This window comes from Suncus etruscus, chromosome 11 (assembly GCF_024139225.1).
Source record: "Suncus etruscus isolate mSunEtr1 chromosome 11, mSunEtr1.pri.cur, whole genome shotgun sequence".
Lineage (NCBI taxonomy): Eukaryota > Metazoa > Chordata > Mammalia > Eulipotyphla > Soricidae > Suncus > Suncus etruscus.
In genome coordinates this window covers 48,002,815-48,028,638 of record NC_064858.1, presented here as the reverse complement: position 1 = coordinate 48,028,638, position 25,824 = coordinate 48,002,815, and the positions used below count along the sequence as shown (strand labels likewise).

Below are 25,824 nucleotides of genomic sequence, written 5' to 3'. Positions count from 1 at the left end.
CAATTTCTGAGCATGGAGCCAGGAATAACCCCTGAGCACTGCCGGGTGTGACCCAAAAACCACAAAAAAAAAAAAAAAAAAAAAAGAAAATCTCTCTGGCCCAACCCCAGGGCTCTGCACAAAGTTGTACTCTTAGAAAAGCTTTACTCGGGGCCGGGAAGGTGTCGCCAGAGGTAAGGTGTCTGCCTTGCAAGCGCTAGCATAGGATGGATCGCGGTTCGATCCCCCGGTGTCCCATATGATCCCCCCAAGCCAGGGACGATTTCTGAGCACATAGCCAGGAGTAACCCCTGAGCGTCAAACGGGTGTGGCCAAAAAAAAAAAAAAAAAGCTTTACTTAAGACTGGAAACTAACACATGGAAATAACTTATATTAACTGAAAATCTAAGTAAATAATTCCATCCAATTAAAATTGCCGAATAGTCCTAATTAAACAAGATACACCAAGATATTAATATTCAGAAAACCAATTCGAACTAATAAAATTAAGTAAGTAAATAAGATTACACCAGAACAGGAGCAACAGTATAGTAGGTAGGTTAGCCATTGCACTAGGCTGAGCTAAGTATGATCCCTGGAGTCGTGTACACACAACAAACCCAACTTCTTTTCCTTGGGGCGGGGGTGGGTGTGGGAGGGGATGCAAACCCAAGGATTCTCAAGGGTTACTCCTGAATCTGCATGCAAAAATTACTCCTGGCGGCTCGGGGGGAATATATGGGGTACCAGGGACTGAACCCGGGTTGGCCGCTGGTAAAGCAAGTGTCCTCCTCGGCCTAGTTCTTTTTTTTTTTTTTTTTTTTTTTTTTTTGGTTTTTGGGTCACACCTGGCAGTGCTCAGGGGTTATTCCTGGCTCCAGGCTCAGAAATTGCTCCTGGCAGGCACAGGGGACCATATGGGGCGCTGGGATTCGAACCGATGACCTCCTGCATGAAAGGCAAACGCCTTACCTCCATGCTATCTCTCCGGCCCCCAAGGCCTAGTTCTTGATCTACATAGCTGCAGTTAGCCCTAGGGCTGTCTCCAGATCTTGGCCAATGTAAACAGCCCCACAATAAAGATATGCACTCATCATTTTCAAATCACTGTTTTTGTACTCTTGAGATAGTTATCTAGGAGTGGAAATGCTGGATAATAGGGGAATTCTATTTTTAATTCTTTGAGAAATATCACAGTCTTCCATAAAAGTTGAGCCAGTTTACATTTCTAAAACAACGAACCAGGGTTTCCTTTTCCCCACCCCAAAACTAGCACTCTTTTCTGGCCTTTCTGATATAAGCCATTCTCACAGATACTAGGCGATATTTCATTGCTGTTTTGATCTTCAACTTCTGGATTACCAGAAATGGTTTTTCATGTGCCGATTGGCCATTTGTATGCCTTCTTTGGAGAAGTGTTCATTCAGATCTTTTTCTTATTTTTTTGGCTTATTTTGGTTTGGGGGCCACATCAGTGGTACTTAGAAGTTAGTACCATCTCAGGAGATCAAACCTGGGCCCCCTTCAAGCAAAACATATGCGATAATCCTTTTTGAGCTATCATTTTCTTTTTGTTTTGGTTTGGTTTTGGTTTTTGGGTCACATCTGGCAGTGCTCAGGGGTTACTCCTGGCTGTGCTCAGAAATCAAAGATGGCAGGCTCCGGGACCATATGGGATGCCAGGTATTGAACCGGGTCTGTCCTGAGTCAGCTGTGTGCAAGGCAAAAGCTCTACTGCTGTGCTATCTATCTCTCAGGCCCAGCCTTTGAGCTATCTTTCTAGCCATCTTCCCCATTTTTTAATGGGGTTCTTTTTATTGCTGAATATTTTGAGCTTCTTCTTTATTTATCTTAGATATCTACTAATCTTATTTTTGAAGTGGGGCGGGTAGTTGTGGCCACATCTGGCTCTATTCTTAGGGGCCACTCCCAGCTTTGTGTTCAGGGGTCACTTCTCAGCTCTCTGATCAGAAGACACTATGTGGTGGCAAGATTAGAACCAGGGTTACGTACACAGCTACATGGTAGGCAAGTGTACCTTCCTTAACTTTTGTACTACCTCTCTGGCCCAAGAGAAGGACCCTTATTTTTGTTGTTGTTGTTGTTGTTGTTGTTGTTGGTTATTTTTTGTGGGGGAGAGCATAGCATATGGTCCCCCAAACCTGACAGGAGCAATTTCTGAGCAGAGCCAGGAATAACTCCTGAGTGCTGCCAGGTGTGGCCCAAAATCAAAACAAAGAAAATAAAAAGAGCTTGATTTTTCACAGATTTTGTTATCTGCAGATATGTACTAAAGCTAATTCCAGAGAATAAGAAATGTCCAGCACAGTGGTAGGGCATTTGCTTTGCATGCGGCTGATCCAGGACGGACCTGGGTTCGATCCCCAGGGTCCCATATTGTCCCCCGAGCCAAGAGCAATTTTTTTTTTTTTTTTGGTTTTGAGGTCACACCCGGCAGCACTCAAGGGCTCCTACTGGCTCTATGCTCAGAAGCTCCTGGCAGGCTCTGGGGACCATATGGGATGGCGGGATTCGAACCACCTTCCTTCTGCATGCAAGGCAAACGCCCTACCTTCATGCTATGTCTCTGGCCCATAGGAGCAATTTCTGAATGCAGCCAGGAGTAACCCCTGAGCATCACTGGGTGTAGGCACCCCCACCCCCATAAAAAAAGGAATGACTTTTTTTTTTAGGAATTGGGGTAGAGAATAGCTCAGTAGGATGAGTGCAATCTCTGCATGCAAGAAATGCTGGTTCTAGGGCCAGAACGATGTTAGTGCAGCAGGGAGGGCACTAGTTTTGCATGCAGTGACCAGGGTTCAATTCCAGCATCCCATGAGCACCCCAGGAGTGATTCCTCAGTGCAGAGCCAGAAGTAACCTAAAGTAACCTGAGCAATGCAGAATGTGGCTCAAAAACAAAGAAAAAGAAAAATACAATTCAGTATTTTCTTATAATGGTGCTAATGTTCCCATGTCAAATGTAACATCAGGAGTTTATCCATGCAGAGAAGTTATGTGTTCCTTTAGAGGGCCTTCTGAGAGAAGAAAAGAAAATTGAACTTACTGTCCACGAGGGTACCAACGGTGCTTGGTAGTAAAGAACATTTTGCTCAGCTGTTCTATCATGGGTCCTTGCTCAGAACATACATTTTTCTCTTGTAATCTGGTCTTTAGCACTTGATCATATGTTTCTTCATTATTCTGCACAGGATCTGGTCGAGGAATAGGCTACAAAATAATTTGCAACAAAGAGCATCAATCTATTTGTAAATATCAAATTTATTTGGTATCAAACTAAAATGTAATAAAAGTTAACCAATATTTGTTTATAATAAAATAAATACCACCTTCAGTAATTCAGTAGAGTGCCCCATGGTAGGCAGTAAATAATCAATACTTCACTTAGTTGTATAAGTCACTAAAGAATTGAGTTTTGTATTTTTTTGATTTTGGATCACACCTAGCGATGTGTAACTTCTGCACTCAGAAGTTGCTCCTGCAGGCTCGGAGGGGACCATATGGGATGCCGGGAATAGAATCAGAGTCTATCTGGGGGGGTTGGCCGCATGCAAGGCAAACACCCTACACCACTGTGTTATCGCTCCAGCTCCAGTTATTAATATACTTAAAGCCTCATAGAAAATATGAATCGTTTTAAGGAAAAAGTGTTGGGGTATTGGTGGAGGTAAAAGGGTGCCTTGGGGGCTGGAACTCATGGAATAGTACCATGAACAGGGTGCTTACCTTCCACATGGCCAACCCTATTTGCATCCCCGGCATCCATATGTTCTCCGGTGCCCACCTGGAGTGTTAAGCCCACCTGAGCTTAATAGGAGTGATCCTCAAACACAGAGCAAGAATAGCCATAAACAGAGCCATGTGTAGCCCAACTGCCAAACAGGGTGTGGTGGTGGTGGTTAGAAATATAAAGGAATGTTAAAAGACCACCTGTTACCACATGTCCCTAAACAGCACTAAGAGTGACCCAAGAGCCACATTCCAGGATTAGCTTCTGAGCACTACCAGGTAAGAAGCAAAAAAAAAAAAAAAAAAAAAAAAACAACCCTGAATAGGGGCTGGGGTGAGAGTAGAACAGGTAAGGCATTTACTTTATTTGCCTAGCACATGGCCAAACCAGGTTTAATTCCTGGTACCTGACATGGCCCCTAAGCCCCACCAGGAATGATCCCTGAGTAGAGTCAAGAGTCAGCCCTGAATATGTATAAACTGAAACTATATATCTGCGGGTTATCACAGACCTTGAAAAGTACTGATAAATATAAAAACATATTTCTTCTCTCCCGTAGGCTACTTATACTAAAGACTAAATTTTTTAGTATTAAAAGTCATGTTCAGGCTGGAGCAATAGGACAGCAGGCAGGATGTTTGACTTGAATGAGGATAAACTGGATTTTACCCTCACCATCCTATATGGTCCCCCAAGCATCAAGAGGAAATCCTCAAGTGCAAAGTGAGGAGTAAGCCCTGAACAGTGCTGAGTGGGGGCCTTCCCACAAAAAAAAAAAAAAAAAGTTTTTAATAAGATAAAAGTGTCATTTTCAAGTGTTACTAAGTATTCACTGTCTCTCTTCCTATCCAAAGTAGGTTCAATTCTAATACTCCTGAAATTTTCTGTTTTACATGATTATAAACATTTTCCCATGTAAACAGATTTTTAAAAATTGGAACTCAGATTCTTTTTATCTACAGCAAAAGACTCTGGAAGACTGAGAATAGTTTTTAGAAAACGATTGAGCTCCTTGATCAAACTTCAAAGAAAGCTTATTTCAGCAAAAATAAAAAAGTAAAGATGAATGTCAACCTTATGAAACAGTCATAAATGTCATCCTGAATTTCAGGAGTGTTTGAGCCACTTTGAAGAATGTCATAGGCATCTTTAGAGGGATTGCATTAAATCTGTAGAATATCTGTAGAATATTGCCATTTTAATGATATTAATCCTGCCAGTCCATGGGCAGGGTATGTGTCTCCATTTCCTTGTGTCCTCTCTTATTTCTTGAAGCAAGATTTTGTAGTTTTCTTTGTATAGGTCCTTTACCTCTTTAGTTGACTCCAAGATATTTGAGTTTATGTGGCACTAATGAGGATGAGATTTTTGAATGTTCATTTCTTCTCGATCATTATTGGTGTATAAGAAGGCCATTGACTTTTGCGTGTTAATTTTGTAGCCTGCCACTTTGCTATATGAATGGATTGTTTCTAGCTTTTTGGCAGTCTTTAGGATTTTCTAAATATAGTATCATGTCATCTACAAACAGTAAGAGCTTGACTTCTTCCTTTACTATCTGGTTGCCCATGACATCTTATTTTTGCCTAACAATAAAGCAAGTACTTCCAGTATTAGTTTGAACGGGAGTGGTTGAGAGAGGGTAGCCTTATCTTGTACCAGATTTTAGAAAAAAGGCTTTTAGTTTATTTCCATTGAGATCTTTGCCATTGGCTTGTGGTAGATGGCCTTGATATATTGAGAAAAGTTCCTTACATTCCCATCTTGATGAGAGTTTTTATCAAGAATGAGTGTGGACCTTATCAAATGCTTTATCTGCATCTATTGATATATGATTTTTTTCTTTTTGTTGATATGGTGTATTATGCTAATTGATTTACGGATGTTAAACCATTCTTGCATTCTTGGGATGAAACCTACTTGGTCATGGTGAATGACCTTCTTAATGAGGTGTTGGATCCTATTTGTCAGAATTTTGTTGAAGACCTCTGTGTTCAGCAAGGATATTGGTCTGTAATTTTCTTTGTTAGCAGCATCTGGCTGTTTTTGGTATCAAGGTGATATTAGCTTCATAAAAACTATTTAGAAGTGTTCCTGTTTCTTCAAATTTATGAAAAAGCCTGAAAAGGATTGGTAGTAGTTCCTCTTGAAAAGTTTGAAAGAACTCAGAAGTGGACCCATCTGGGCCTGGGCCTTTGTTTTTGGGAAGACTTTTGATTACCATTTTAATTTCCTCAATAGTGATGGAGCTGTTTAGATGTGCTACGTCATTCTTATTCAACCATGGAAGGTTATAAGAGTTCAAGATTTTTTTTCTTATTGCTTTATTTAAAAACCATAATACAGGTTGTTCACAATACAGTCAGGAGTATTTTTTTACAGTTGCAAAGTATGCATGATTGAATTTCAGTTATACAATGCACAACACCATTCACCAGTGTATGTTTTCTGCCACCACTTTCCCTAATTTCCTCCTGCCCTGCTGCATCTGAGTGAGATATTTTCTTTTCTCTCTGTATAAGTATATATACACATATATGTGTATGTACATATATTTTTTTTCTTTTCCTTTTTTTTTTATAAGAGTTCAAGATTTTATCCATTTCTTCCAGGTTCTCATGTTTTGTGGCATAGAGTTTCTCAAAGTAGTCTCTGATTACCCTTTGAATCTTTGCAATATCTGTACTGATATCACTCTTTTCATTTCTAATCCAGTTTATCAAGTTTCTCTCTCTCCCTTTCTTTGTGAGTTTTGCCACTGGTTTATCAATCTTGTTTATTTTTTCAAAGACCCAACTTTTGCTTTCGTTGACCTTTTGGACTGTTTTCGGATTTCCACTTCATTGATTTCTGCTCTAAGCTTTATTTCCTTCTGCCTACCTACTTTTGGTTCCTTTGGTTGATCATTTTCTAATTTTATAAGGTGTGCCATTAAGCTACTCATGTAGATCCCTTCTTCTTTCCTGATGTGTGTTCGCAAAGTTATTAATTTTCCTCTCAGTATCGCTTTTGCTGTCCCATAAATTCTGATAATTTGTGTCTTCATTGTCATTTGTTTCCAGGAATGTTTTGATTTCCTCTCTTACCCACTGGTTGTTCAGCAGTAAGCTATTTATTTTCCAGGTGTTAAAAGTTTTCTTCTGAGACTGAAGCGATAGCACAGCAGTAGGGTGTTTGCCTTTCACACAGCTGATCCAGGACAGACTAAGGTTTGATCCCAGCATCCCATATGGTCCCCCAAGCCAGGAGCTATTTTGAGCCCATAGCCTGGTCCCCTGAGCATCGCCAGGTGTGGCCCAAACCCCTCCCCCCCAATTTTTTCTTCTGTGTCCCTTTGTTATTCACGTCTAATTTCAGTACCTGTGATCAGCGAAGGTAGACTACATGACTTCTATCCTTTTGATTTTATGGAGGTACATTTTATGGGCCAGCATGTGGTCTATCCTAGAGAATAAACCATGTGCATTGGAATAGAATATGTATACAAGTTTCTGGGGATGGAGTGCCCTATATATATATATACTAGTCCACTTTCTTCCATTTCTCATTTCAGAGCTAGTATATTTTTGGGTTTCAGTCTGGTTGACCTATCAAGGGCAGTGTTGAGGTCTCCCACAATTATTGTGTTGCTATTGATATCTTCTTTCAGATTTGTCAACATTTGTTTTTTTGTTTTGTTTTGTTTTTTTAGTTTTTGAGTCACACCCAGCAGTGCTCAGGGGTTACTCCTGGCTGTCTGCTCAGAAATAGCTTCTGGCAGGCACGGGGGACCATATGGGACACCGGGATTCGAACCAACTACCTTTGGTCCTGGATCGGCTGCTTGCAAGGCAAACGCCGCTGTGCTATCTTTCCGGGCCCAAGATTTGTCAACATTTGTATTAAATATTTTGCTGAACCCTCATTGGATGCATATGTTTAGGAGTGTTATTTCTTTCTGTTGTACATATCCCTTGATTAGTACAAAATATTCATCTTTGTCCCTTTAAGTTTTCTGTGTTTAAAGTTTGAGTCATCTGATATTAATATGTCCACTACAGCTTTTTTAAGGATGCTGTTTGCTTGGATGATTTTCCTTCAGTCTTTGATTTTGAATCTATGTTTGTTCTGACTATTCAGGTGTGTTTCTTGTAGGCAGCAGAAGGTTGGATTCATATTTTGATCCATTTAGCCACTTTGTGTCTCTTAACTGGTGCATTTAGTTCATTTCCATTGAGAGAGATAATTGTCATAGGATTTAGTGCCATCTTTGTATAGAAGTTTGGTCTGTTGATCATTCTTATCTTGAAGTACACCTTTCAGGGTTTTTTTTATAAGGCTGATTTTGAGTCTGAAAAGTCTCTGAGCTTATTTATCTGTGAAGCTATGTATACTTCCTTCAAGCCTGAAAGTCAGTCTAGCTGGGTGCAGTATTCTAGGCAAAGCATTCATTTCAATGAGTTTTGTCACTATGTTCCACCACTGTCTTCTGGCCTTGAGGATTTCTTGTGACAGGTCTGCTGTAAATCTTAAGGATGTTCCTTTGAATGTAATTTCCCTTTTTGATCTTGCTGCTTTCAGTATTCTATCCCTATCTGTGGGATTTGTCATTATGACTAGAATGTGTCTTGGCATGCTTTTCTTTGGATCTCTTTTAGCTGGTACTCTTCAGGCATGCAGGATTTGATTGCATGCAGTCTTGAACTGGAATTTTCTCTGCAATGATATCCTTGACTGATGATTCTTTTTTTTTTTTTTTTTTTTTTTTTTTTTTGGTTTTTGGGCCACACCCAGTGGTGCTCAGGGGTTACTCCTGGCTGTCTGCTCAGAAATCGCTCTTGGCAGGCTCGGGGGACCATATGGGACACCGGGATTCGAACCAACCTACTTTGGTCCTGGATCGGCTGCTTGCAAGGCAAATGCCGCTGTGCTATATCTCCGGGCCCTGACTGATGATTCTTCCTGGGGATTTTCTTCCTTAGTCTCTGGGACTCCAATGCCAATGATTCTTATGTTGTTTCTTTTTTTTTTTTTATTTGTTTGGGTTTTTTGATTTTGGTTTTCTGGGCTACACCCATTTGATGCTCAGGGATTACTCCTGGCTAAGCACTCAGAAATTGCCCCTGGCTTGGGGGACCATATGGGATGCCGGGGGATCAAACCGCGTTCCTTCCTTGGCTAGCGCTTGCAAGGCAGGCACCTTACCTCTAGAGCCACCTCTCTGGCCCCATGTTGTTTCTGTTGAGTTAACAGACTTCTATTTTCATGTTCACATTCTTTGAGTAATTTTTCCATTGTCTGATCATTTACTTTAAGGCTTTTTTCAATTCTCTTCTGCTGTATGGAATTGTTATGCATCTCATATTCCAGCTCACTGATTCTATCCTCAACTGCTGTTACCCTGTTGGAGAGGCTTTCCATTGAGGGTTTCATTTCGTCTACTGAGTTTTTCAGACCTGTTATTTCAGTTTGAACTTCTCTGATTACTATCTTCATATCCTCTTGATTTTTTTGTTTGTTTTTTTTGGCTCACACCCAGTGGCACTCAGGGGTTACTCCTGGCTCTGCACTCAGAAATCGCTCCTGGCAGGCTTGGTGGACTATATGGGATGCTGTATTCGAACTTCTGCCCGTCCTGGGTCAGCTGTGTGCAAGGCAAACACCATAGCACTGTGCTATTTCTCTGGCCTTTCTCTTGATTCTTATTTGTGTTCTGTTCAACTCGATATATGCTTTCTTTGAGTTCTATGAATATCCTCCATATTTCTTCTCTAAACTCTATATCTGATAGACTAAATAGGTGGTAGGCAGTTTTTGGGTCATCAGAATTGCCATCTTCATTCTCTATGCCTGGTGTTAGTCTACGTTGTTCCCCCCATCATCATGCATGTAGTGTGGTTTTTTTCTAAGTGTTGTGGTGATGTTCATTGGCTAGAAGATGTGCACAGCTGCAAAGGGAAGTGGAACAGCCATGTTCCACTGGTTCCACTCTTTATGGGCAGGACTGCTCACCTCCGAAAAAGAAGAGCCCTCAGCAAACAATGGTGAAGAGGATCAAAATCCCAGGCCATAGAACAGCAGAGAGAAGGCCTAAGACATCTGCCGTGTTTCAGGTCAAACAGCAGAAACCAGCTAACATTGTGTTTTTAAATTCATATATAAACTGCCAAAAACTAAAGCTCTTTGGGGGAAATATAGAGAAGTGTTATATATATATATATTATTTACATATATAATATATATGTAAGCAGATATCATTTTTTTAATCAAAGTCCATTAGAGCTACAGTTCAACATATAGAGAAAAATTAAGTTAAATGTTACTTGACGTCTGAGGATGTTTATTTAGTGTTACTTCATGAGAGAGATAAACCTGGTCACAATAAACAAACAAAAAGAGGAATTTCCTAGACTTGAAAACTATAGGCGCAGAGATTCAAGAAGCTTGAACCAGCCCTACTGAAAACAGAGTCAATTCTGTTTTCAGGTAAACGCCAAGATTTTGTATTTAAAATGACTAACTCCAAAGAGAGAGATAAAATGACAGTAGCAAGATAAAAAAAAAAAATAAAGAACTTACATGAACTTAGATATAAAGGAAATCCTATTATATTCAGAGAAGATCTACTCAAATGAGACTCTACAAGGCAAAAGAAAATGGAGGGATATGGTACAAAAGCTCAATGAAATGAACACCTCATCAAGAACACTCTGTAGCTAGATGATCATTCAGACTTGAAGCAACTGTCAGAGCTCAAGAGACAGGCAACAGCTTAGGGAATTCATAGTCTTGAAGAAATGCTACTGAGGGAAGTTAAAGAAGACAACAGGAAGTCCAGCCACAAGGACACTATTTGAGGAGTGGGTGCTCCCAAGCAGTGCTCAAGAGGCCCAGGGACCCCTCCCAGAGAATCTCATCAGGCTATGGTGCATCTCTGGAGCTACCTCTGACTAATCCTAGCACTGTGAGGTGAGGGTTGGTTGCCCAGGTACCCCCTGCAACTGTGCATTGACTCTGACTTGCTTGGTTGATAAGTCAGAATCTGTCAGGAAAGGGGGACTTGGTATGGATACAGTCATAGGCATCTGCAAGATAACTACCCTGCCTAGAGTCAAAGGCTATGAGAGAGAGAAAAGGTCTGCAGGGGACCCAAAGATGGTGCCTGGGCCCAGGCATGTCAGATCTAGGAGAAGGAACTTTCTAGAAATCACAATTATGAGTGACTAACTGATGACCATGAGTTCCGCCACTCAAAGCAGTGGAAGTTCTGAGCTGGATGGGGTAAGTAAGAATTGGACTCTGGTTGTGAAGAGCCTCATGTGGCTGAATTTGAAAGCTGAGAAATAAACATGCAGCAAGAGAGGTCTGGGTTTAAATACTAAAATCAGAAATCAAACACTGAAAGGAGCTCTTTGGCACAGTTTGGTTTGTTTGGAACCACTGCAAGGGCCAGAGTGATAGCAGAGTGGCAGGGTGTTTGCCTTGCACGCGGCTGACCCGGGACAGACCCGAGTTCTATTCCAGGCATCACATGTGGTCCCCCAAGCCTGCCAGGAGCAATTTCTGAGCGCAGAGCCAGGAGTAACCCCTGAGCACTGTCGGATGTGGCCCAAAACAAAAGAAAAAGAAGAAACCACTGCAAGGACAGCAGAAGTGCCTATGACTCTCCGCTGCTCTCCAGAAAGTGGAGAGTGTTCCCTATGCTTACAATGCAGAAAGCAGTCTTAGCACAGAGCCTCGAGCTAAAGGCTGAGCAGAAGGGGGTGGGGGGATCGGGGTGTCAACAAAGCCCTGACACCTTCATTCACTTACTACCCAAGCCAATCAAGTTTTCACAAATTAATTTCTCCTTCGCCCACACAGCATATCAAACTCCTTTCTTTGGTGAATCTGTGAATCTCATAATTTTATTTATGGGGCTACTGCACACAGAGAATTATATTTGTTCTTCTCTTGTTAGGCTGTCTTATGTCTTCAATTAGTCCAGCCAAAGAATTTCATAAAAGAACTATTTTCTTTTCAGCATGTAACCAGAAATAACTGCAGTTTAACAATGGAAGTAAACACAACAGCTGGAGGGAGGAGATGCCAGAAGACAATGACTTACATCGATTTTCTACACACTGCTCCAAAAAAGGCAATGAGAGGCAAACAGCAATAGCATGTGCTATTAGGGGGCCAGGCTACACACAAAGCAAATGAACAAGGCAAGAAGATGGGGGGGGAGGGGGTTGTGTGTCAAAAAGGAAATAAAAAGCAGCAAATAGCAATAATCTACTGTGTTAATCAGCCAGGTCTCAGGCACAAATAATGATTTTATTATTTTGTTTGGGTGCTATGTCCGTCTGTGCTCAGGGCTTACTCCTGAGCCTGAGGATCACTCCATATGGGCTCAGGGAACTATATGAGGTGCTGCAGATCAAACCTGAGTCAGCTGCAAGCAAGGCAAGCACATTATCTGCTGTACTTGCTCTCTAGACCTTTAATAACAATTTTAAAAATAGGAGTCACTGCATCGTGAGATGAATTGAATAATTAACTATTTTCTCCTCAAAAAGCAAATCAAACATTCCAAATATAGAAGAGCTTAAAGGAGCAGAAAGAACTATTTCAAATATAAAATAATAGAGACTTTATTATATCAAGTTAATTATATCAAGTTTATTAAAACAAAAACGGGTCAGGACGATAGCTCAAGTGTGAGCTCCTGGCTAGCATGTGCAAGGCCATGAATCCAGCCTCTGGCACCATGATAAGCACTGGTGGATATGTCCCTGAGCACCACTGAGCCTATCTGGGCCCTTTGACCTGAAAAGTGGCCCTGGTGTCCTTTGATTGGGTAAATGAGGCATATTTAATAAAAATAGAAAATCAGGGACCAGAGCAATAGTATAGCAGAGGAGTATATGTCTTGCACATGGCCAACCCAGGTTTGATCTCTAGCACCTTAAATGATCCCCACAAGCCCACCAGGACTGATCTTTGAGGGAGGATCAGTAAATAAGAACCACAAGTAAGCCCTCAGCACCAGCAGATATGGCTCTCAAAAAAAGGGGAAAAAGGGGCCGGGCGGTGGCGCTCGAGGTAAGGTGCCTGCCTTACCTGCGCTAGCCTAGGAGACGGACCGCGGTTCGATCCCCCGGCGTCCCATATGGTCCCCCAAGCCAGGAGCGACTTCTGAGCGCATAGCCAGGAGTAACCCCTGAGCGTCACCGGGTGTGGCCCAAAAACCAAAAAAAAAAAAAAAAAAAAAGGGGAAAAAGAAAAATTAAATCATAGAGCCAGAGCAATAACATAGCAGGTAGGGCATTAGATCCCTGAAATCCCATATGGTCACCTGAGCACCACTAGGAATGACCCCTGAGCACGGAGCCAAAAGTAACCCCTGAGCACCACTGGATGTGACCCCCCCCCAAATAAAAACAGGATACTGGGTCTCCAGCATTATGGCCAGGACTATTTCATCCCTGGGGGAACAACACTACAATTAAAAAACAGTGCATGAGTACTGCTGTCAGGACTCTTGCAGGCATGTATGTGCACTGCAGCATGGGCACCACACCAGAATGTACATGGTCACAGCTAAGACTGACACCTTCATCAGACATGTGTGCAAGCACTGCAGCTATACAGGTGTTCGGGGGTCAGAGACATAGTACAAAGATAGTAGAGAGCTTGCCTTGCACATGGCTTACGTGGTTCAAACCCCAGCACCCCGGGTGGCCCCCCTAAACCACTAGAAGTGATCCTTGAGCACAGTCAGGAATAAGAAAGTCCTGAGAACTGCTGAATATGGTTCCAAAACCAGGGAAAAAAAACAACAAAACCCCAAAAATATCCACAAAGATATTAAACACCACGGCCAAATGTGTAATCACACTAGATGTGGGACCACCCCCAGTGAGTGCCACAACCAAGCACATGAGCAACTCCTTGTCATCCCAACACAACAACAGAAGCAAACCTCATCTCACTACCAAAGTGTCCAAAGCCCCCACCTTTCCCCCTTTGTTACCTCCAGTCTACCTAAAAAAATTTGTAAATAAAGTAATTTTTAATTAAAAATAACTTTTAAAAACAGTCAAATAAATAGGCGAAAGAGATAAAAAAGAAAAAGAAACCAAACTCTTTGAATATCATACAGAAGCATGAAAATTCTACCCACAAATGAAAAATTACAAGAAGTTTCTCAAACATACTTTTGTGTGCTCATACGGAATGTCCACAGAAGGGTGGTAGCAAACGATTGTCCTTCCATCAGACGTTAAAGCAAGCTCAACTTTGCTATAAAAAAAAAATTAGAAAAGAATATTTTACATTTAGAATTAGTGTGTGTTCAGAGCAGAACAATTATTCTTTTTTTTTTTGGGGGGGGGGGCCACACCCGGCTGTGCTCAGGGGTTACTCCTGGCTGTCTGCTCAGAAACAGCTCCTGGCAGGCACGGGGGACCATATGGGACGCCGGGATTCGAACCAACCACCTTAGGTCCTGGATCAGCTGCTTGCAAGGCAAACACCGCTGTACTATCTCTCCGGCCCCAGAAAAATTATTCTATTTTTTTTCTTTATTGTGACTGAAGTTCATTATACAGAATTATTTATTATACAGAATTATTATTAGTGGCAAAGAATGAAAGGCATTCCCACCACCAATTTTGTCCTCTCTCCACTCCTGTTCCCAGCATGTTCTCTCACATATCCCGCCTTTACCCCCCAGAATCCTAGTGCAACTGGTCTTACAGCTTGTTATAGGTTGGGTATCTATTCTGTTTGGTGTTCCAGTCTGGTCATTTTTTATATACACTACATGTTCGTATGACTGGTCCTGGTATCATTCTTTTCCCCCCTCAATTTATGAGGCTGAATGATTCAAGTTCTGCTATTCTGTTGGAGATAAAAAGGTTAAGGAAAAGATAAGAAAAAAATTGGTATCAACTACTAAAAAAGAAAAAAAATCACTGAATAATATCCACAAAAGTGAAAAAGAAAGAAAAAAGTGGAAGAAAAAGAGAAGGAAAATAATATCAAGAAACAAATAAAAAATAAAACAAAACAAAACCAGAAAAAGTGCTGCAGTGGCAGGGTTTGGTGTTAGGCACAGTAAGTATTGGGGAAGGAAGGAAATTCCCGTGGCCTAAGAGATTCAGGGTTTCTCCATTCTTGAAGCATATTGTCATGGGAACAACCACTGGCTCCATACCTTCTCATTGCCATATCCCAGGGTTTTTCTTTTGTTTTGTTTTGTTTTTTGTGGTGTCAGGAACCTTTCTTGTGGATGAGAAAATCAGGCCACTGTAGCAAGCAATCTTGGTATTTGTGCAGGTCCTAGGACAAGACCTAGGATATAGTCTTTTTAAGGTTCTAGAGGTACTGTTCCAACATTGTTGGTGTGTTCAGTTTTCTTTCTTTTTTTTTTTTTTTTTTTTTTTTTGGTTTTTGGGCCACACCCGACGGTGCTCAGGGGTTACTCCTGGCTGTCTGCTCAGAAATAGCTCCTGGCAGGCACGGGGGACCATATGGGGCACCGGGATTCGAACCAACCACCTTAGGTCCTGGATCGGCTGATTGCAAGGCAAATGCCGCTGTGCTATCTCTCCGGGCCCCATGTGTTCAGTTTTCTGTATCATGTGCTCCATGTGTTTGCTCGTTCCCTAAGCCAAAGTCTAGGAAATTATGGTTCCAAAGGTTCTGTTCAGTCTCTGTTGTCAGAATTGGGCCTCTGTACTAAGAAATCTTGATTTTTGTAAGAGACCTGGGCTATAGCCTAGGGTAGGGTTTTCCTTAATGGTCTCAAGGTAAGTTCTGCCCAGTCATGGTTGTCAAAGTCAGTTTTCTGTAGTTAGCGCTCTTATTTTTCATAGCCAGAACAATTATTCTTAAGAGTTGAAATTAGAGCTGGAGCAATAGCCTTGCATGAAGTTGACCCAGGTTTAATACCTGAAATCCCATATGGTCCTCCTAACCTGCCAGGTGTGGCCCCAAAACAAAACCAAACAAAACAAGAGTTGAAATTAATCACAAATCCCTGAAAAAAGATAACCTAGAAAATTTACTGATTAAATTATAGAGGAAAACTCAAGAGGACCCCACAAAACAAGCCAGCCAAAGTACAATAGCAATTCCTTAATGTATCACCCCCTCTTTTTCTTTTTCTTTTTTTGTTTTTGGGTCATACCCAGTAGTGCCCAGGGGCTACTCCTGGCTCTACACTCAGAAATCACCCCTGGCAGGCTTGGGTCACCCCCTCTTTCACTGAACTTCTTCAAATCATTTTATTTTAAACTGTCCAAATCTCTGGAAAAATTTTCATGCCTGTTAATCACTATTACTAGAATTTCTTTTCCTTATTTAAAAACTGTCTTCAAGGCTCAAAGAAGGGTTGGAAAGATGGCTAAAGAAGTAGGAGCACTTAAGGGGAGTGTCCAGTCTGTAGCATCACCACTTGGGCTCTTCAGCACCACTGGAGTAATGATGGAAGGGGCCCAAGCACAAGACAGTCAGGCTGTACCAAGTACTGCAGCCCAGGTGTAACTCCTATAAACTTAAGAAAAACATTACTTGGTTGAATCATTAAGCATACAATCTTCAGGATAAAGAATCCCTTGAATAGGGCCAAGGAACTAGCTCAAAGGCTAGAGTAATTTAGTCACAGAGTTCTGTCCCAGAGTAGTGACAACAGTATCCTCAGAGTGCCTCACTGGGAGGTGGCAGTGAGCATTGCCAGGTGTAACCCCAAAACAATTAAACAATTAAACAATTAAACACTTCTATGGATGTCGGAACATTGTATGACTAAAACTCAATCATGAACAACTTTGCAACTGTGTGTGGTGATTCAACTTAAAACATTTTTTTGCTGTTTTTGGCCACACCCAGTGATGCCCAGGGGTTACTCCTGATTTCTGCAGAAATCGCTCCTGGCAGGCTCAGGGGACCATGGCAGAGATCGAATCCGAGTTTGATGCAGGTCCATAGCATGCAAGGCAAACGCCCTACTGCTGTGCTATCACTCCAGTCACATCACTTAAAAAATTATTAATTAAAGGCTGGTCTGAGTGCAGTGGCATTTACAATTAATTACTGATTTATTTGTCCCTTCTCCACTCCCACTGCTTCACTTGACTAGCCTAGAAAATAAATTATTAATTGAAAAAAAAAAACAAAAACAGGCCAGAGCGGTAGTGCAGTGGTAGGGTGTTTACCTTGCATACGGCTGACCTAGGATGGACTACAATTGGATCTCCCCGGATATGGTCCCCCAAGCCAGGAGCAATTTCTGAGCGCAGAACTAGGAGTAACCCCCAAGCGTCACTGGGTGTGGGCTCCCCACAAAAAAACAAAATAAACAAAACCTGGGGCCAGAATGATAGCACAATGGGTAAGGTGTCTGCACACGGCCAACTAGGGTTCAATCTCCAGCATCCTATATGGTCTCTCTGAGCACAGCCAGGTGTGGCCCCAAAACATAACAAAGCTAAATTTCACTAAACTAAATATTTCTTCCAGGCACCAATAATTCAATCTATATTTTCAAAGACCTTAGTAATTGTACTCATATTGAAGGGGGCGGTGCTCAGGGGTTACTCCACGTTCTACACTCAGAAATCACTACTGGCAGGCATGGGGGACTATCAGGGATGCCGGGATTGGAACCACAGTCAGTCCTGGGTTGGGTGCATGCAAGGCAAACGCCCTACTGCTGTTCTATCTCTCTGGCCCCATCATATTTATTCTAAAATCTATGGCTATCTGCTTTTACTGAACTCACAGGCTCTCTAGATGCCTATTAATTGAAGTTCCTAGGAGCTCAATAGCAAGTGGATTTGAATCAAACTAGCAATTAGGACTAGAGAGATAGTACAGCAGTTACAGCGCTTAATTTGCATACAGTTGACCCAGGTTCAAGTCACAGCCAAGATAACCCTTGAACAAGAGTTAAGAGGAAGCCCTAAGCATTGTCATTTGCACCCTCAAAACCTAACAAAAGAGCCAAAGATGGGCCCGGAGAGATAGCACAGCGAGTTTGCCTTGCAAGCAGCCAATCCAGGACCAAAGGTGGTTGGTTCGAATCCCGGTGTCCCACATGGTCGTTGTCCCCCGTTTCTCCTCCCCCCCTCCCCCCTCCCCCCCCCCCCCCCCCCGTGCCTGCCAGGAGCTATTTCTGAGCAGACGGCCAGGAGTAACCCCTGAGCAATGCCGGGTGTGGCCCAAAAACCAAAAAAAAAAAAAAAAAAAGAGCCAAAGCGGGGTAGCACATTTGTCTTGCATGCAGTCAATCCAGATTTGCTCTCCAGCATCTCATATGGTTCCCTGAGCACAGAGCCAGGAGTAACCCCTGAGTACACCTAGATGTGGCCTAAAAAGTAAACAAACAAAAAGGACCCGCAACAAATAAATAATATTTAAAAATAAGAATCAAACTAAAAAGTATAATGAAGCAATCCTAGGATAAGGCTCTTTGACCAAGATTTTGACATTGAAAACCAATTGCATGACAAGATAAATATTTCACTTTTTTGGGGGCCACACCCAGTGACTCTCAGGGGTTACTTCTGGCTATATGCTCAGAAATCCCTCCTGGTTTGGGGGACCACATGGGACACCAGAAAATTGAACCGCAGTCTGTCCTAAGTTAGCACGTGCAAGACAAAAGCCCTACTGCTGCACTACTGCTCCGGCCCCATCTCTTGAATATTTTTAGGAAGGAGCCACACTCAGCAGTTTTCAAGTATGATGCCTGGCCCTGTACTCAACAGTCACTCGTGGTGATGCTTAGATCATGTAGTGTGCTAGGGATGGAACCTAGACCTCTTGAATGAAAGCATGCACCCCAGTCACTAAGCTAGCTCTTTGGTTCCTGGAGTGATAGCCAATGAAGGATGGATTTTCTAGAACAGAGAACAGTTATGAGATAAAATTTTAATAGATTTAACTAGGTTCAAGATGTTATGGATCTGGAGCAAAAGTACAGTGAATAGGGCTTTTGCCTTGCACACAGCTGAGCCAGGTTAATACTTGACATCCCATATGATTTTCTTTCTTTTCTTTTTTTTTGGTTTTTGGGCCACACCCAGTAATGCTCAGAAGTCGTTCCTGGCTTGGGGGACCATGCGGGACGCTGGGGGATAGAACCGGGGTCCGTCCTAGGCTAGTGCTGGCAAGGCAGACACCTTACCTCTAGCACCACCACACTGGTCCCCCCATATGATTTTCTAAGCCTGCTAGGAGAAATTCCTGAGTCAGGAGTTAACTCCTAAGCACTGCCAGTTATAGCCACAATAAATACATAAATAAATAAATAAATAAATAAATAAATAAATAAATAAATAAATAAATAAATAAATAAATAAATAAATAAAAGGGTTACCTGTTTCCTACTCTAGTTTCACTACTATTTTAGTACTTACTAAATGTACAATTCAATCTCAAATTAAGAAGTGTCAAGAGGGAGCCAGAGAGCAATAGTACAGTGGGTAGGGTGTTTGTGTTGCATATAGCCAACGCAGGTTTGATCCCTGGTATCCTATATGGTTCTCTGAGCCCGCCAGGAATGATTCCTGAGTGCAAAGCCAGGAGTTAACCCTGAGCATCACCAGGTATGGCACCAAAATTAAAATAAGAAAATAGTATCAAGAGGGCACAACTCCTCTACTAAGCTCCAAAAAAAAAAAAAAAAAAAAAAATTGAGGCCTACAAGAGGGCACAACTCCTCTACTAAGCTCCAAAAAAAAAAAAAAAAATAGAGGCCTACAACTCTTCTCTGACTTCTCTTCTCAGACTGGTCCAGGCTGAGAACTCTGGGGCCTTTTTGGACTGGAATCGGGCAGATTCCATTTCTGCCTGAAAGCACAGCAGCCCAGTCACACTCGACACCCTCAGACAGAAACGTACAGCTCCACAACTCAACCTTATCAAACTGCCAAGCTGCCAAATTTGTTCCAGATCTATATAACATGGACCACATAGCCATGAGATACCTCAATATTTCACAGTATCAGCTCACTATGATCACAACCAATCTGACTGGAAAGTTGCAAAGAAGACTATCAAGCTCATTTATAACCATGGTGCTTAAATAAAGATATTATTAGGGAAAAAGACTATCAAGCTCAGTGAGACTAAACAGTTAACACAGTTAGCACCAACCACAGCCTGAATCTTAATGATTCAGAATCACTAAAGGGGGCCGGAGAGATAGCATGGAGGTAAGGCGTTTGCCTTTCATGCAGAAGGAAGGTGGTTTGAATCCCAGCATCCCATATGGTCCCCGAGCCTGCCAGGAGTGATTTCTGAGCATAGAGCCAGGAGTAACCCGAGTGCTGCTGGGGGTGACCCAAAAACCAAAAAAAAAAAAAAAAAGAATCACTAAGAACTTAATGATTCTAAGTAACAACAAATTAATCCTCTGTGATCTAAGTTTGATAATTCCATTTGCCTTTGTAATAAAACAATATAAAGCAAATTTGTACCTGTAAGAGGGCAGGCTAGGATGGTGGGTGGGAACTTTGGAACATTGATAAACACTGGTGGTGGGATTGGTGTTAGAACATTTAATGCCTGAAACAACTGTAATATGAACAACTTGGTAAATCATGATGTTATAAAAAATATTTTACAAGAGGATGTCAGTCATGGATCCTTGAATTTCTGAAGCATGAAGCCACATATAAAGTTACATGACCCTCCAAATTTTTTAATACTGACACGCCACTAGAAATGCACCAAATTAATTGTCAAAGTAGACGATACTTCAGCCAACAAACAAAACTAATAACATAGCATGATAAACAAAATTTTACTGCTGAAGCTTTATTTTATTTTAATAATTCCATTAACACTTAACTTTAAACAAGCAATATAAAATAAATTCTTTTGTGCCTGCCAAGGGAGGGAGCTTGGAGGTGGGTAGGTATCCAGGGACAATGGTGAAAGGAATGTTACACTGGTGGTGGGATTAGTATTAAAATGTGGAATGCCAGAAACAAATGTATTATGAGGGGCCAGAGAGATAGCACAGCGGTGTTTGCCTTGCAAGCAGCCAATGCAGGACCTAAGGTGGTTGGTTCGAATTCCGTGTCCCATATGGTCCCCCGTGCCTGCCAGGAGCTATTTCTGAGCAGATAGCCAGGAGTAACCCCTAAGCATGGCTGGGTGTGGCCAAAACCAACCAACCAAACAAACAAACAAACAAAAAATAAATGTATTATGAACAACTATGTAAACAATGGTGTTTAAATAAAGTAATAAAGAATTACTAGTATCAAGAGGAAAGAAAATATCATTTATTAAAAATTTCAATTTAAAACAAGACTTAAGAAAATGTTCATACAGCAGTGAGACTATGATAAAGATAACTTACTCATAATCCTAGTTCTTCAGTGACTAAAATTCAAATTAAATATTCACTAAAACACAATAATAATTTTTATTTAAAACATTTTAAGCTCAGACAGATAATGGGCAAATTAGAGGATTAAAAAATAGTTCTAAAACAAAATTAAATTAGTAAGAAAAAAATGAACAGAGAACACTGAAAAATTAAATCCTTTTAGATGTAGCTAACAAAATATTATTTTTTCCAATTGAATTTTAATACATACCAATTATAGTCATCTGGAAGAGAAGAAAACGTAGATTTGCGAAGACAAACACAATACAAAGCTCCAGCTGAAAAAAAAAATCACTAAATTTAGTTACTAAATCACGAAGAAGTAAACTGTAAAGTAAAAAATCACAAACAAGTAAACTGGATTTAGTTACTTTGATCAAATCTTTTCACATAAATGTTAAGTTTCATTCAACTAGTATTTTCTCTGCTTATTATGTAACAGGGCTGTACTGGGGAAAGAGGGGGGAGCATTCAAATAGGATCCACTTCCTGAGTTCAGAAAAAGTGTAAGGCTGGTCTAGACAAGTAAATGAACGATTTCAACATAAAAGGTACTCTATTACAATGGCAAACACTGGGAGGGAACGGCATACAGATTGACTATGAAAAACACTGTGCAGGGCCAGAGAGATAGCACAGAGGCAGGGTGCTTGCATTGCACACAGCTGACCTGGGACAGACCTGGGTTCAGTTCCTGAGCATCCCATATTTTCCCCAGAGCCTGCCAGGAGCAATTTGAGAGCAGAGTCAGAAGTAACCCCTGAGTGTCGCCGGGTGTGGCCCAAAAAACAAAACAAAACAAAACAAAAACACAGCACAGCAGATTCAAGAATGCCTCGCCCAGGAAGTTGGGTCTAAAATGTATTCTCTGGGGCCACTGTGATTGAACAGGACAGCCAGCCATTACCTTAAATGTCACTGACCTCTGGCCTATTCCTGTTCTTTTTTTTTCATTCGTTTGTTTTTATGTTTTGTTTTGTTTTGTTTTTCATTTGTTTTGGGGCCACACCTGGCTGTGTACTTAGGAATTACTACCAAGGCTCTCACACAAAGCCACACACCAAGCAAACACACTTTCCACTATGCTATTGCTCCAGCCCACTGACCTCTATTCTATTCCCAGCACTCGACATGATCCCCTGAAATGATCCCTGAGCAGAGCCAGGTGCAAGCCATGAGCACCCCAAGGTGTGGTCCAAAAACAATAACAAAATATGTGTCTTGGGCTGGAGGACTAGTATAGCTGGTAAGGCAGGTAGGGAGCTTGCCTTGCAAAAGGACAACCTGGGTTTGTTCCCTAACTCTATATATAGTCCACAAGCTAAGCCCTGAGCTCTGCTGGGTATAGCCCAATCCCCACCCCCCCACCCCCAAAAAAGTGTTCTCTGAAGGCTTAAGGAGGCATTGGTAGAAAATGGATAATATATGTTCCTTGCAGAAGAATTAATAAGGTCCAGTTGATGAGAGAACATGAACTACTTGTCTGTGTAAAAACTGCATCATGGTTGCACTGCACAGTTCATAAAAGGGAGTATTAAGTAATAAAATGCAAAATAATTTTTCCAAGTATTTCTTGATCAAAATGCTCCCATTTAGGGGCCGGAGCAGTGGCACAAGCAGTAAGGTGCTTGCTTTGCACGTGCTAACCTAGGAGGGACCACAGTCGGTGTCCCATATGGTCTCCCAAGCCAGGAGGGATTTCTGAGCGCATAGCCAGGAGTAAGCCCTGAGCATCACCAGGTGTGGCCCCAAAAAGCAAAAGAAAAAAAAAGCTCCCAATTAAAGCAATTTTCTTTTTCAGTGTACCTTCAAATTCAAGCAATAATTCCTTGATTTATATTTTTAAAGGTTTGTGAAAGAACTTCATATGTTCAGAGTATTCTTTAAAAAAGTGCCAATATAAAACAGTAGTTAAAAGCAAGTTCTAGATACATATTGGTCAAAACCAATGGTCAATTTCTCTCAACCGAGTGTCCTACTCCTCAGACCAGAATTCCATTCCCATCTGTTGTGAGAGCACAAGCCTTCAAAGTCAAAGTTACTCTCCCATGAAATCCTTCCACTCTGCCCCACTCCACCACCCAAACCACAGAGAAAAACTGTCTATCTCATAGGTTCCACAACCAACACTTCATCTAACTCTATTCACCTTCTTTGTAGTCCTACTCTTTTTATACATCAGTTTTTAATGTGTAATAAAGATATATCTGCCCACTTTATGTGCATTTCCATTCCCCAAAGATAGCACATACATTTCAGTCCAAAATAAATTCTTGCCACAAAGTATAAAAAGAATTTGGACAAAATTCACTATGATTACAAAAATTTATTCAGCAGTGGTCAGCCCCCCCCCCCCAACTCTACTGATGAAACAAAACAATAACTAAGAGGTAGAAATTTAACCTCATCTCTCAAGAATTTTGCATGTGAGCTAACATTAGAGAAGACAACAAATAAGACAAACCAGAGGATAAGGATAAGGTCAAAACAGGTACACATATTACATTTTATTATCTGCCATTGTTGAGGCCATTTTTGTTATACAAGGATTAACAAGATAAGGAATTTGTATTCTCTGAACATGGGCCAACTGGGTGACAAAGATGTTCACTGCAAAAAAAAAAAAGTTGGGAGCAGAAGCTGGAGAGACATAAAGGTTTGTATTTGGTGCTTCTTGAGGTATCACTGATTTACAACACTGTAAGCACTATAAGAATTTCCCTTAGTACAACTGGTACAACAATTGCATGGCAGATCATAACTAGACCTTTGATGGTGGGGTATGAGGTAGAATTAAGTCTTATCAACCAGAGATTAGCTCAGTGGAAAAGCACCTGATTCCCATATATGAGTCCTTGTATTTAATACCCCCCAGCAACAAAAACAAACAAAAGCAATTAAGGTTTTTTTTGGTTGGTTGGTTTTTGGTTTTTGGGTCACACCCGGCAGCACTCAGGGATTACTCCTGGCTCTGCTCAGAAATCGCTCCTGGCAGGATTGGAGACCATATTGGATGCCAGGATTTGAACCACCGTCCTTCTGCATGCAAGGCAAATGCCTTACCTCCATGCTATCTCTTCAGCCCCACAATTAAGTATTCTTAAATAGGCAGGAAAGAAAATTCAAGGCAATTTTAGTTCAACCAAAAGATTGTATATTTTTACTCTGCTCTTATAAAAATCACATTCTATCTCAAAGTGTAGGTCTGACTTATTTCACATATATTAAATTCCTTCAGGCCAAGAACCAGACCTTGTTCATTTCAGGCCAGGTAGATTAGCATAGTGGGCAAGGTCATACATTGTCTTGCATGAGAACAATCTGGGTTTGAACTCCGGCATCCTATATGCTACTCTGAGCAGCACTGGGAATGATACCTGTATACAGAGTCAGGAGTAAGCCCCGAGCACAGCCTGGTGTTATTACCCATCTCACACACCCCCAAATGAGCCCCCAAATGAAAAGATTCACTGAGGTGACAATTTTCCAAGAAAAATTCTACATGAAATCAGACACACTAAATAGATACATGCAAGCATACCTTACTCTTTTGTGCCTTGTATTTTATTGTACTTCTCAAGAGAAACTGTTTATCACAAACTGAAGATGTGTGGCAATCTGGCCCAAGCACATCCATCTACATATTCACAAGTATGTGTTCATTTTGTGTTTGTTACATTGTGTAATTCTTTTTTTTTTTTTTTTAACTTTTGGGCCACACCCGGTGACACGCAGGGGTTACTCCTGGCTATATGCTCAGCACTCACTTCTGGGTGGGAGGACCATATGGGACACAGGGGGATCAAACCACGGTCCATCCTAGGTCAGCCGCATGCAAGGCAAATGCCCTACCACGGCACCACCGCTCTGGCCCCACATTTTGTAGTTCTCATGAATTGTCAACCTTTTCTTTATTAGTACCTTAATGGTGCTCTGTGATTTGGTGATCATTGTAATTAATTGTGTGGAGACCCACAAACTACAACCATGAAACCTGAGTGATAAATGTGTTCTTGAAGGATCTCTCTCCTTCCTGGGAGCCGGGAGTCTAGCAGCATGGGGTTCGGCAGGCCTCCGCCATGCCGGAGGCCTTCTTAACCAGGCCTAGGGGGGATGCGGGACTTGGGTAACCCCAGCACCCCTCTACCGCCTTGCTCCAGATCTCCAGGGCTTCCCTGGGCCACATGCCTGGGCAAGCCGGTGAGTTGGGCCCCTTGGCGGAGCTTGAAGGTACCCTAGGCTTTCCCCCATTATCCATTCGGCTCCTTAGGGAGGATCTGGGTGGGGCTCTGAACTTCTGGCCTCCCAGCTTCTTGAAGTCACTGGTAATCTCTTTCCAGTCTATATTTTCAATATCCTAGCCCCCGCGCACAAGATACATTAATAGTACTCACTATCATTGAATTATGTTTTTATGTATGCAGAATGTCCATTTTGTACTCTGCCCTTTTGCACACCCCTACAAAAGATCATTTTTCTCTTTAACTTCCTTAATCCCTATCATCATTACTCCTCATTTACCCTTTCTAACTTAAGTACTGTAGAGTCCTAAGTCACAGACCAAAGTGGTGCCCTGGAGTTAACAACCACCCGACTATTCCAAAAGGCATAAAAAGGACACGTATGTCTTTTTAACATTTTATGAGTGTTTTCTTTGACGGCTATAACTTTTGCTGAATATTTTCTTATACAGTGATGATTCCCCCCCCTTTTTATCTTCTCTTTG

General features: G+C 41.6%; 1 protein-coding gene across 3 annotated transcripts in view; it reads right to left on the bottom strand.

Moving 5' to 3' along the window:
* MRPL42 (mitochondrial ribosomal protein L42) overlaps window positions 1–25,824 on the bottom strand; it is a 40,978-nt gene that overhangs the window by 3,607 nt on the left and 11,547 nt on the right. For all 3 annotated transcript variants that reach the window (XM_049782854.1, XM_049782855.1, XM_049782853.1), the window contains exons 3-5: window positions 21,310–21,376; window positions 13,909–13,993; window positions 3,047–3,210 (exon numbers count right to left, since the gene is read on the bottom strand). In XM_049782854.1, the coding sequence (XP_049638811.1) occupies window positions 3,047–3,210; window positions 13,909–13,993; window positions 21,310–21,376 (316 nt within the window). The remainder of the gene's footprint in view (window positions 1–3,046; window positions 3,211–13,908; window positions 13,994–21,309; window positions 21,377–25,824) is intronic.